The sequence below is a fragment of the Stylophora pistillata genome, chromosome 10 (genome assembly GCF_964205215.1).
Source record: "Stylophora pistillata chromosome 10, jaStyPist1.2, whole genome shotgun sequence".
NCBI classification, from domain to species: Eukaryota; Metazoa; Cnidaria; class Anthozoa; order Scleractinia; family Pocilloporidae; genus Stylophora; species Stylophora pistillata.
In genome coordinates this window covers 14,164,807-14,177,047 of record NC_142528.1, presented here as the reverse complement: position 1 = coordinate 14,177,047, position 12,241 = coordinate 14,164,807, and the positions used below count along the sequence as shown (strand labels likewise).

The following is a 12,241-nucleotide window of genomic DNA, read 5'->3' as shown; positions in this document are numbered from 1 at the left end:
AGGTCTGTACTGGCGACCTCGGTCAAGATCATTCTCCCATACAGACCTCCCGCTCGATTAATAAGAACTAATTATTACATCGCTCGGAGCCCCCGTGGGCAAGATGAAGCGAGTCATGTGTTCTGATTGGCTACCCGAGCGGGCAAGATGGGCCAATCTTGCCCGCTCAGGATTGCCCGCATTGATCCCGCGCGTGAAAAAAATAGAATTAGAACTACGTTCGTAATTCCTGGACAATTTCGGCAATGAAAACGCAAAAAGATAGTCAAAACAAAGAAAAAAGAAACGACTCTCGCGAGTTTGTTGTGCTACAAACTGACAGTTGGCTTTCTTTCCAGGCTTTCGAAGTAAACAAGCTTATATTATCAATGAGTTTTCAATTTATCTCTTTTACAAATAAAACGGCCGGAACAGGCTTTTAAAATGCAACTTCAGGTATTTTACTCGTCTAGATAGTAATCCAAAATTAATAAAAGTAACTTAAATTGGAAAGTAAATTTGGTTGGGGTGAAACGAAGACAACGGCATTATTTTTATGAGAAGCAATCATACACAGATATTTTTCAAACGAAAAACAACAACTCGAATGCCAAACAAATGAGAAGCTTTTGAAAAGTAGTTAGTTTGTGCACTGAAGATTACCTACCCCCTCAAAAGAGAAGATATTTAAGCTTCTGTAAAAGGAGATCAGAACTTGTTTCGATATTGGTTCGTTGTTCTCAAGGAACGACTTTATTGGTTTCGAAAACTTTGCGAAGAGAAAAAAGTCTGATTAGGAACATAGTCTGAAACCAATTCATCATAATAGTTCTAAATCGGTTTAAAATGATGGTTTATGAATTCAATATGTAGACTTTTGTTATCCTATGATGGGTTGTTGAGACCGGTTGTTCATTCGCACACTCAGTGATGTTTATAAACCACTGCATCAACCATGCTAAAACATTTGCAAGTTATTCAGGTTGAAACCCAATAGAAATAAAGTTTTATCGGTAGCAAAGTTGCAGTATGTTGTGTTATAACAAGCCTCCAGGTAACCGATGCGCTCTGTGGTAGAATCCTTATTGAAAGCTGTGTTTTTGTTCCTGACAACGAACTGCTGTGGCGTGCGGATTCACTTATCATGATTTACCATTAATTTTACCTGCATGCAGTTGAGGCTGGTTTTCTTGTAGTCAGTTATGTTTTGTCCTGGGCCTTTAATGCACTTTTAATCGATGTTTGTCATCGATTTAAAGAGGAGCAATGCGTTTGTAGCGCTGGAGGTAAAGATCGATAAACACATACCAATGAACACGTGAGGATGTTCCGCAAGAATGGCCCTTCAATGTCTTAAATCATACGATCTGGAACACTGAGCTCGCCGCTCACGTTCTTAATTTTATAAAACGAAAGGTCTCAGAGTTGATTAGGAACGGTTGCGGAAGTCGTGAGCTTAAGTAACTCTTTAACACTTGCGGAGCCTTCAGCTAGCAGCGAAAAAAACCGCATCTCGATAGACAGCAAGTCAGCAAGTCATCGGATTTTAAAGAGCCATTCACGAGTCATTGCACCTTATTGTTATTCCAGCCCAACGAATGAGAAGGAATCTCTGTATTTTCCATGGACATTCTAGAAAATTAAGGATTATATTGGCACAAATTTAGACAGTGGTACTTTCGGGGGTCAATGAATCTTGCGGGAAATATGAGAAGAATTTAACAATTAACAGGACTTTTCGGCTTTTAGGACGTCATTGACCTCAATTTATATTTTTGGTGGAAAGGTCATTAAAATCAGTCAATCAAATTGCGGCTCACGACTCACCACAATCAAGAGGCGATCTTTTCCTTTACATAATAAAGTTTGAAGCGACAGACCTGAATCAAATATTTCTAAAGTAAAAAGGGAATAAACATGTGAAAAATATATAAACTTTTGGAAGTCTTTTGGAAGTGTCTTCTAGGCTGGCCTTAAGTTGACCGAGATGACACATGAAGAAAAGAAAAGCTTACAGGAGGTGCCGGCTTGAAGCCCCAGTTATACAAGAGGTACATCGATGATACCCTGGCTAGAATGCCGAGCGCTGATGCTGCTGCCGAGTTTCTTTGTATCCCGAATGGCCTACACCCCGGCCTAACTTTTACGATGGAGTTCCCTGTAGATAACAAGATCCCTTTCATCGGCATTGAAATCGTCAAGAACGGAACTAAACTTCAAACTCAAGTTTACAGAAAACCAAAAGACACTGAATCAGTTGCTCCTGCACTTCCAAAGTCACACTGATAAACGCGATAAAGACTCTTTATTAAAGACAATAATACATCGTGCCGAGGCTTTCAATGCAGAATGTGCCAATTTGCGCTCTATATTTAGTCGCCTTGACTATCCGATTAGTCTTATTGATTCTGCTAGCAACAATTTTCTTTTTCGAAACACTTCAGCGAACAAAGCAGAAAGAAGGCAATGACGAATGTAGCATAGTAAGCATTAGTCTTCTCCAACTCAGCTTTACCATAACAGCACTTCGTTTCACCACCTTCAAACAATACTAATTGCTTCAATTGTATCTCCATTGTCTCGGAACGGCGCAAAGCGAAATTTTACAACTCCCGTTTGGGAATTCGTCAATTCAGATCTTAAGAGACCGAAGCTGGTTGTGAGCTTTTGCAACCTCATTCCGCCTGCAAAGCATCCTGGATACCCCACTTTTCCCGGGCGACGCTTTTGAATGGGCGCGATTCCGTAATGAAGTGGCCGCTAATGTGGTTCGGAAGCAGTTACGCCATCTTACCTATAAAATTGGCCCTACTTTGCAGCAACTTTTCGTGAGCAAGAAATTGGGGAAAGATCTTAAACCCAAAGAAATTAAGCCGTCAATTGTTAATAGGCAGTGTGTTGTTTATCTTTTTTCATGCATGTGATTTGTGCGATGCAAATTATGTCGGATAGACAGCCCGACACCTTCATCATCGCATTGCTGAGCACAAAAATTCAGCAATCGGTAGACATTTCTTAGAAACTCACAGAAACAACAACCTCTTGAAAGAAAACAAATTCCCAGTTTTAAGAAAGTACCAGGGCAAATTTGATTGTTTAGTATTTGAAATGCTCGTCATCAACAATCTTCAGCTTAATTTAAGTATCCAGACGGACTCCATACGTGAGAAACTTTTTGTTTAAAATTTTTAATCATCTTTTTCTCACGTTAAAGCTTTTAATCAGCTATTGTTTTTTAAGTATTTATAAACTAGAGTTCACAAACTTATTTTGACTTAATAATGACGTCTAGCCAACGTCGAAATGTCGTCGTCTTTTAGCAATTTTTTTAATCTTAAAATGATTTTAAGAAATGTTTTATCGCAATTTTTTATTGTTAAATGCTTTTCAAAATCACTTCTTGTTCGTTTAGTGATAGACACTAAAAAAAACCTTTTGAATTAGTCCTCCATCCAATCCAGATGGATTCGAGCGACTTATCTTGATTATCAGTGTGCAAAGGCATCGCGATCTCTGACCTTGTTCAATGTTAACTTTGGTCAGCCGATAACCTCGGGCGAGGCCGAAAAGCAAAACAAAAGACCTCTGGCAACTGACCGTTAATCGTTCCAATGGTTGATCCCAAATCATCCAAGCCACTAACTATGTCCAAGCTAATCAAGCTAAAGAAATCAATAGAGATCTGCTTTTTTTTTCGCTGCTACTTAAAGGATTCGCAGGTGTTACAGATTTACTTAAGCTCGCGATCTCTGCAACCGTTGTCAATCAGCTCTGAGAGCTTTCGTTTTGTAAAATTATGTGCGTGAGCGACGAACAATGAGCAACTCATTCTTCCAGAACATCCTCGCCTTTTCATGGACTACTTGCTTATCCGCGGTATTTACCTCCAGCACTAATTATGCCTTGCTCCTCTTTAAATCGACTACGAAACTCCATTAAAAAGTGCAGTACAAGCCCAGGAACTAAATTAACCGACTGAATACGGCTACAAATACTAAACAAGCCTCCATTGCACGTAAGTAAAGTTAATCGTTTGTGAGTGAATCTATATGCCATAGCGATTCATTGTTAAGAACAACGACACAAGTTTTCAATAAGGATTCTATCACATAGCGCACTCGTTACTCAGACGCCTCTTATGACATAATATTACACTACACCTTTGCTACCAGTAAAACATTAGTAGAGGGAACATGTTGAGTGAACATATTCCAACATTAATAACTTCCAAAAGTCTGAATAATGTTGATTCAAAGTGGTTTATCTCTATGAAGAGCATGCGAATAAACAACCGGGTCCAACAACCCTTCAAAGAACAACAATAGTGAATCCACTGATTTCATAAATCATTATCACAAATCGATGTAGAACTATTGTGATGAATTAGTTTTCAGACTATGTTCCCAACTATGATCAAACCTTCCTCTTCGTGATGTTTTCCAAACCCTCAAATTAGAGACATTGGTCCGGAACAACGACCACATTTTCGAACAAGCTCTGATCTCCTTAAAAATAGTTTTCTGATGGGAAGATATTCTTCAGTGCATAATGCTTGAACACAAATAGAGTGTTGGGGATTATTTTTATTTCTTAAAGAAAACAAACGAGATTCGGCTGACCATATCAAACTCACCGTTAATATACCGAGCAATCACTCACAAACACGCAAAATTTGCAACCTTTGGCTCGGTTTCTATGAGACGTATTAATAGTGATCAATGTTACCAACAGAATTTAAAAGATGAATGTTAAAGCTATTTTGGAAGTTATTTTTAGATACCAAAACTATAGGATTCAATGGGCCAAAACTCATCTTTTAACATTACGATTACGCATTTTTGAAGCCGTTCAAAGGCTCGTATTACCCTTATCGCATAAAATGGGTCTAAGACTGTGCACTTTTGCGCGTGCTCCGATCTCAGTTTTACCGCGATATTCGAAAAGAGCGAGATATTTCCTTTATTTTGGTACAAAATTTGTCTAGTTTGCGACCCACTTAGTTGGGTGAAATGGCCGCTCGAGTTGGAGCACTCCCACAGGTTTTACTTCTTGTATTCTGCGGATCCGTAAAAGCTGTGAAAGAACTAATCGGGGGATTCCGGGCATTCGTTACCTTTGTTCACATGTAGTAATAACAAGTAAGTAATTCGTTCGTCTTATTAAAGTCCGAGTTTCTAGTTTGGTATATTCCAAGGCGTCGCATAATTGAAAGGTAGTAGGAACAATGAAAGGTCTTTCATCGTTGTTCTGAGCTTAGAGCTAATCCGGGTGCCACACATTTCTGCATAAACTCTATTCTCCTTTCCATCATCGTTATAAATAACTTTTCGTCTTAACATTATTTACCAGGTTAGAGGAACTGAGTCATGACGAGGGGTGGATACCAGAAAATAACCATCACAGACCAGACAGAAAAAGCCAGTTTTATTTCTCTCCTCTTCTTTCGATGGATGAATGTCTTCTTCAAGATAGGAAGTCAAAGGACTTTAGAGGAAAGCGACTTCCTACCCCTTTCAAGAGAAAACTCCACCGAATTTCTCACCAAACGCCTTCAAACAAGTTGGAACAAAGAGAAAGCTGACTGCAAAGGGAGCGGAAAAAAACCAAAACTTTGGAGAAGCCTATTGAAAATGATCTCTTTTACGGAAGCAAAGATTATTTTACTTGCTTATGCATTATACACGCTTCGACGCTTTCTTCAGCCTCTCTTTCTTGGTTATCTGATTTATTCGCTGATGGAAGCTGAGCCACTGAAAAACATTCTTTTGTACTGTTGTGTGGTGGCTATGGGCATTACTGATCTAATTGGGTTAGTCATGAGAAATCAGTTTGCTTATTCTTGTGATGTGATTGGTTTTAGAATGAGCAGTGCTCTGAAAAGTCTACTTTACCACAAGGTAAGCAATTAATATATACACTTGAGCCACAAAGGCACGAGTTATAAAGTTTCATACCAAAGAGAAGAGCAAAACATAAGGAGTTAACTTATATTTAATGGAAGATACCCCTTGGTTTACTGCAGTTTTTACGATATCCATTGCATAAATTTGGTGTTTTTACCTGTTTTGCAGATAATGCAACTCAATAAAACTGAATTATTCAAATTTTCAATTGGTCACACCATTGACCTTGTATCAAACGATGTTCAGCGACTGGAAGGGCAAACCGTCCTATTCTTTTTCCACGCCATTCTTGACCTTTTCGTAGTCGTACCTGTCACAGCAGTGTTACTCGGGTATTTCATCGGTTGGCAGGCACTTTTGGGAGCCACATGCCTTTGTATTCTGGTGCCATATTTCATGGGATTGTCTTATATCAAGGCTGAGCTTCATTGCAGTACCGCAGCAATTACCGATAGGCGTATATCTTTGGTGAACCAGGTAATCTCAGGGATTCGAGCCATCAAAACACATGCATGGGAGGATGCATACCAAGAAAAGATCAAAAGGACACGAAGGTAAGAAAAGTAGACGTTACAATTGATGCTGAGTCAGTCAAAGCCTCTGCTTCCAGCTGTATGACATTGTACGCTTGAAATAACTCACTACCGTTGTTCACACCTATCAAACCGGTAGTTCCACCATTCCTTCTCTTTGTTCGTAATTTATGCGTTGCTGACAAGGCATGAGAAAAAAACAAGTTCGGTTGTGCGGTTGACCAGACCAAGATGAATAGAAGAACTGGCCAAGTCTTGATTTGCAACATGCATCAAAAAAGGCTGCATAAAAATTTCCGAAGTACAGTATATGTAAGCCAGCAAAAGGCGATGCATAGATACATTCTTTTCAGGAATAATACAGGGAATCCCGAGCAGAAGAGATGGCACTTTTTTCCCCGGTAACCTATGGGAAAACAAACATGGCTTCATAACCACCACTTGCGACGCTCTCCGGAATTCAATTATCTGGATAGTCTGATGCACTGTTATTATGCGGATGGATAAATTTCGAGACATTATCTAAATTCTTTCGTTTGTTACTGAAATAAGTTTTATTTATTCCCTTTATTTGCAGTGAGGAGATTAAATGGATCGGCAGGAAGAGTGTTTTACTGTCAAGTGTTGCTGCCTTGGAGTACACTTCAGTGCCACTAACTATGCTCACATCAGTTATTACACTGGTGCTAACGGGTCATCCCCTCACACCTTTCAATGTATATATGCTTCTCTCATTTGTTAACGTGGCAAGAGTTTGCTTTTGCTATTACGTACCCCATGGTTTCTTAAATGCATATGAGGCTTATGCCTGCCTCAAAAGGATTGAAGATTTTCTCTTTTTAAAAGATTTAAGCAGTATTCTCAGAGGAGGCAGTTTTAAGGCAGGAGAAAATGTCTCACATCGACACGACAAAACTGCTGAGGTTGCCGGCGTTATTGTTCAAGAGAAAACCCATTCTATTAGGAAAGCCGTCCTTGGGGTGTCAATTTTGACATCGAAGGAAAAGATGCACGAAACTGGATTCCTTCTTAAAGATGTTCAATTCTCCGTCGCGCCACAAGCTTTAACAGTCATTACTGGCCCTGTAGGCAGTGGAAAATCTTTTCTTCTCCGAGCTATTGCTGGCGAAGAGTCAGTCACAGCTGGGACAGTAACCTGGCCATCTTCACTAGCTTACGTGCCTCAGACATCTTGGGTCTACTCTGGGACAATAAGACAAAACATTTTGTTTGGTCTGCCCTACGATGAACCCAAGTACCTAACTGTAGTTGAAGCATGCTGTCTTGTGGAAGACTTTCATACATTTCCAAACGGTGACCAAACAGTTGTAGGTGAACGAGGTGCCGTTCTCAGCGGAGGTCAGCGCGCAAGAGTGAGCTTGGCAAGAGCAGTATACATGGATGCAGACCTTTACTTATTGGATGACCCTTTGAGTGCCGTGGACAAGAAAGTTGGTCAACATATCTTTGCAAAATGCATAAAGGGTATATTGAGTTACAAAACGAGGTTGTTGGCGTCCCACCAAAAAGAACACTTCCATGAAGCTAATGAAATTATTGTTTTGTGTAAGGGGCGTGTGTTGGAAAACGGAACTTTTGCAGAGCTTCAGAAAAAGGGGATTGTAAGCACAACTCTTGACTCAACTATTGAAGACTCTTTCAAGGGTAGCACGTCAGAATCGAGATCTGTTACAGAGAATGAAGATTATTCAGATGAAGATAGCGTGGTGCCTATAAAAAATCAAGTAAAGGAACTGGAAATATCGGCTGAAGACCGTGCAATTGGAGGGGTGACTATCAAGGTTTACTGGGATTACTTCAGGAGTGGACTACACCCTTGTGCAATCTTCGGAATTACCTGTTTCTGTCTCTTCACTCAAGGTACGTTTGACAACTTGTCAGTGTCGACAGGCAGGACATCGTCTAAGTTGCAGTTCGTTCTACATTTTAGCGATTTCCCAAGTAAAAGTAAAATTTAGTACGAAAGCTGTACCAGACACTGATAATCAAGAATCTTGTGCGTAACTAGATTAACGATTTACTAGTTGGTCGTTTTTCCAATCTTCATTACATACCAGACTGTTACAAATAATTTCCATGTATTGTTTTTTAAGGTTGCCAGCGGAACTCTTTCGATATCTTATCAAGTTGACATCCAACCCTTCGTAGTCATTTATTTCAAATTGCATTACTGATTTTCACATTTTTATTGCTACGAGGTTGACAGGATTTCTAAATCTATGACCCTCTAAAATAATATGACTTAAATGTCCTGTTATTCCACATAATCTTTAGCTTTTCCGTCTCCAAATGTATCTCGCGCAAACGATATTTCCTTTCAGTGTGTTTGACCTCATTTCCTTTTTTCATAGTCATGATAGTTTTACCTGATGTATGGCTGTCGTTTTTGACAAAGAAAACTCAAGAAGAACAGAAAGACGACGCAAACTTCATCATCTTTGGCTGTCTAGTGCTTATATCCTTCATATTTGCCGCTATCAGAGCAGTTATTCTCCTTTGGGCTTCTATAAGATGCTCTAAACGCCTTCACGAAAAAATGGTAGAAACTATTCTGAGAGCACCTGTTGCATTCTTTGATTCTAACCCTGTTGGAAGAGTTCTTAATCGTTTTTCTAAAGACATAGCCTGTGTAGACGAGCTTCTACCCAAATCGTATCTATTTTCTATCCAGATGATCTTGCAAATGCTCGCTTCAATTCTTATACCCACGGTTGCCAATCCCTCGCTTCTTTTTGTTTTTGTTCCATTACTTGTTGCAGGTGTGTACATCGTTAGGTATTTCTTAGCAACTTCGAGACAGCTAAAAAGGTTAGAGTCAATAAGTCGAAGCCCTGTGTATTCGCATTTCTCGGAGACCCTAAATGGGTTGGAGACGATTCGCACAAGTGGAAGACAGAGAGACTTTGTGGAACAGTTTAACAGGTACTTTTCAAAGTGAGAGCAAACAACACCAAAACGGTTACGGATTTTTTAAATTAATTAATAGCAACTCGGAATTTCATCATTTAAATAACAATGAAGCTCAAATTTTCTCTTTGAGGAGATGATCTACGCTAGCTTAGAAAGCAAGTATTCTCTATACTTTTCTATGGTCTCTTTTAAAGTAGCGTTCGTACGATAAGCTTTGTGGAAAGCACCCTATGTTGTTGACAGTAACCAAAAAATCAGCATTCGCGGACGTTGGAGGAAAAGAGATTTAGTATAGGTAATAACACGATTTCGAGGGGAATTTGGTGTCAAAGACAAGACCGTCCAAATTCAACAATGCGCGCGCACCACTGGTAATTTGCTCTCGTGTTACATGAAAATTGCAATCGCTTTCAGCCCATAAGAAGCGCGTAATTTTTTATGCATATCATTAATAATGAAATATATTCCTGTTGTGCAACAGATGAAAGAGGCATGTCGGTCATTTTTAAATTAAAATGGTAATTTTATCATTTTCTGTTCAGATTCCAGGATGTTCATACCCAATCGTACATCATGTTGCAAGCAAGCGAAAGATGGCTTGCTATACGTTTTACATTTCTCTGCACCCTCTTCATATGTGCAGTGGCTCTAGCGGCAATATTTGTTTCTCAAGATGCCGGTAGGTGTCTAACAGACTGATTATCTATGAATAATGCTAACAATCTGGTACTTGGCGTGGTACAATTTACGTAACATTCTGCTCGTTGAGTTTCAAATTGATATCGACAATAAGAACAAGCTGTGCTTCACTTGCGCCAATAAATTTCCTTCTTTTATCTTTAAGTTTCCTAGGGAAGTTCTTTTGTTGTTATCGAAAAGCTTTCGCGGATAAAATCATTAAACCACAACACGAAAAAACAAACCTATTATGCACACACCGCCTCCAGGTTTGCTCAATGGATAGAGCACTGGACTGTATTGCGGGAGGTCAAGGGTTCGAGTCCCGGCCGGACCAACACTCAAGGTCTTGAAATAATTGAGAAGAATGCGCTACCTTTCAATAACATCAAGAAATGGTTAGATATTCCAGTCTTCTCGGATGGGGACGAATAAATGGAGGTCCCGTCACCTACAGGATTAGGGGTAGGAGACCCCCTCTGTGATGGATGTCCTCCCCTGGGTTGGGATGGGTGGGCTAATAATATTCGAATGTATTTAGTACGAGTCGTTCGCTCATTGTACATCTCCAATTGAAATAAATGAACAGACAGACAGACTCCAGGATATTTGACTTGCTTTTGATTTCTCGTGCACTTTTCTAAGCCTCATAAAATTATTCTATCGATAGCTTTTGCAGGGCTGGGGCTGGTTTACGTCTTTGAGATCCTGGATGAGATGGATTATTCTGTCCGTAAAACAGCGGAAATAGAGAATTTTATGACGTCAGTTGAACGAATAATGTCATATACCAAACTTGAGAGTGAGCCTGGGTACAAAGATCAGAGACTTCCACCTCAAAACTGGCCCTTTCAGGGAAATATTACCTTTCAAGACGTGTCGATGACGTACTATCCAGGCGGACCTCAAGTGCTGAAAGAAGTAAATCTTCACATAGAAGGAGGAAGCTGTGTTGGTATTGCAGGTCGCACGGGAGCAGGAAAGTCGTCATTTGTGTCAGCTCTTCTGCGCATGCCAGACGCCCAAGGTGTCATAATGATCGATGACGTTCCACTTAAGGGAATTAATCTTCAAGAGGCTCGGCGATGTATATCTGTTCTTGGCCAAAGTCCTGTTCTTTTCAGTGGATCATTAAGAAGAAATCTAGATCTCTTCGAGCAATTTGAAGATGTAGAGTTATGGCGAGCTCTAGAAGATGTTCAACTGAAAGAACTGGTGGAAAATCAGAAAGGACAGTTAAATTACGAATTAGTGGAACATGGCGCAAACTTCAGTGTTGGAGAACGGCAGTTAATTTGCTTAGCCCGTGTTTTGTTAAAAAAAAGCAAGATTGTCATCTTAGATGAACCCACTGCACACGTGGATCCAGCAACAGAGCAAACAGTTTGGAGAGTAGTGCGAGAGAAACTGAAGGGCTCCACTGTAATCATCATAGCTCATCGCCTGAAAACTATCAGAGACTGTGACATGATTTTAATTATGAAAAATGGTCAGATCGTTGAGCGCATGAAGTTTCAGGATGTGCCATAAACTCCTAAATTTCTTGACTTTCTAAAACCTTTTGAAATTATCTGTGAAATTAAACCTAGCCCCCAGGCCAATGCAACTTCATATATCTTGCTCTTTTAATGATACAAAAGTGAGCAGCACCACTCGAACTGAAATAGCAAAGACTTGGTTTATCATCCTACCCGTTCCGTCTGACAATAGCAGAATTTGTCAAGGAGTTTTTACAAGTAACTTAAATAAGCTTTTTTATATGCACATAGCAAATATGATGCCTACTTTTGACCTTAACCGTAGTGTGAAGCAGGGGAAAGTAACCGCAAGGCGAGATAAAGGTGTTGTACGTGTATGAGAGCGTGATATACATTTGGGGTCACATATTTAGTATTTCTTCCATCAGTTTATACCATCATGTTCAAGTGTCTTTAGAGGGAATAGTTGCCAATAAAGGTTACCTCAAATATATATTGGTCTATGAACAGGCGGACGAATTGATAGGTGCATTTGAGAAGACCTTGTTTTGAATTAAACTTAAGATTAAGACTTTACGGCTCACTGCGTTATTTATGCTGTGGAGGCCAGGTAATAGGCGAGCTAGTAATCATGACTAATTAAATTCCTTATTATCCAACTACACCTAGACGAGTACAAATAACGCCATAGACGAGTACAAATATCACGCGGTATTTGTACTCCAGAGTACCGGTTACA

General features: G+C 39.7%; 1 protein-coding gene across 1 annotated transcript; it reads left to right on the top strand.

Annotated features, from left to right (window-relative positions):
* The first annotated feature begins 3,665 nt into the window (after window positions 1–3,665).
* On the top strand, window positions 3,666–12,078 carry LOC111322796 (ATP-binding cassette sub-family C member 4). Its single transcript, XM_088736415.1, has 7 exons — window positions 3,666–3,994; window positions 5,329–5,876; window positions 6,051–6,436; window positions 6,993–8,296; window positions 8,788–9,358; window positions 9,889–10,025; window positions 10,695–12,078. Exons 2-7 carry the CDS (start codon window positions 5,346–5,348, stop codon window positions 11,552–11,554), a joined length of 3,789 nt encoding a protein of 1,262 aa, XP_088592541.1. The 5' UTR covers window positions 3,666–3,994; window positions 5,329–5,345; the 3' UTR covers window positions 11,555–12,078.
* Window positions 12,079–12,241: the final 163 nt, after the last annotated feature.

Excerpts from the sequence above, each read along its gene's own strand:
- LOC111322796 (XM_088736415.1), top strand. The coding sequence starts at position 5,346 with ATGACGAGGGGTGGATACCAGAAAATAACCATCACAGACCAGACAGAA. Across the intron at positions 5,877-6,050 it reads AAAGTCTACTTTACCACAAG|ATAATGCAACTCAATAAAAC; the intron begins GTAAGCAATTAA and ends CCTGTTTTGCAG. Across the intron at positions 10,026-10,694 it reads ATTTGTTTCTCAAGATGCCG|CTTTTGCAGGGCTGGGGCTG; the intron begins GTAGGTGTCTAA and ends TTCTATCGATAG.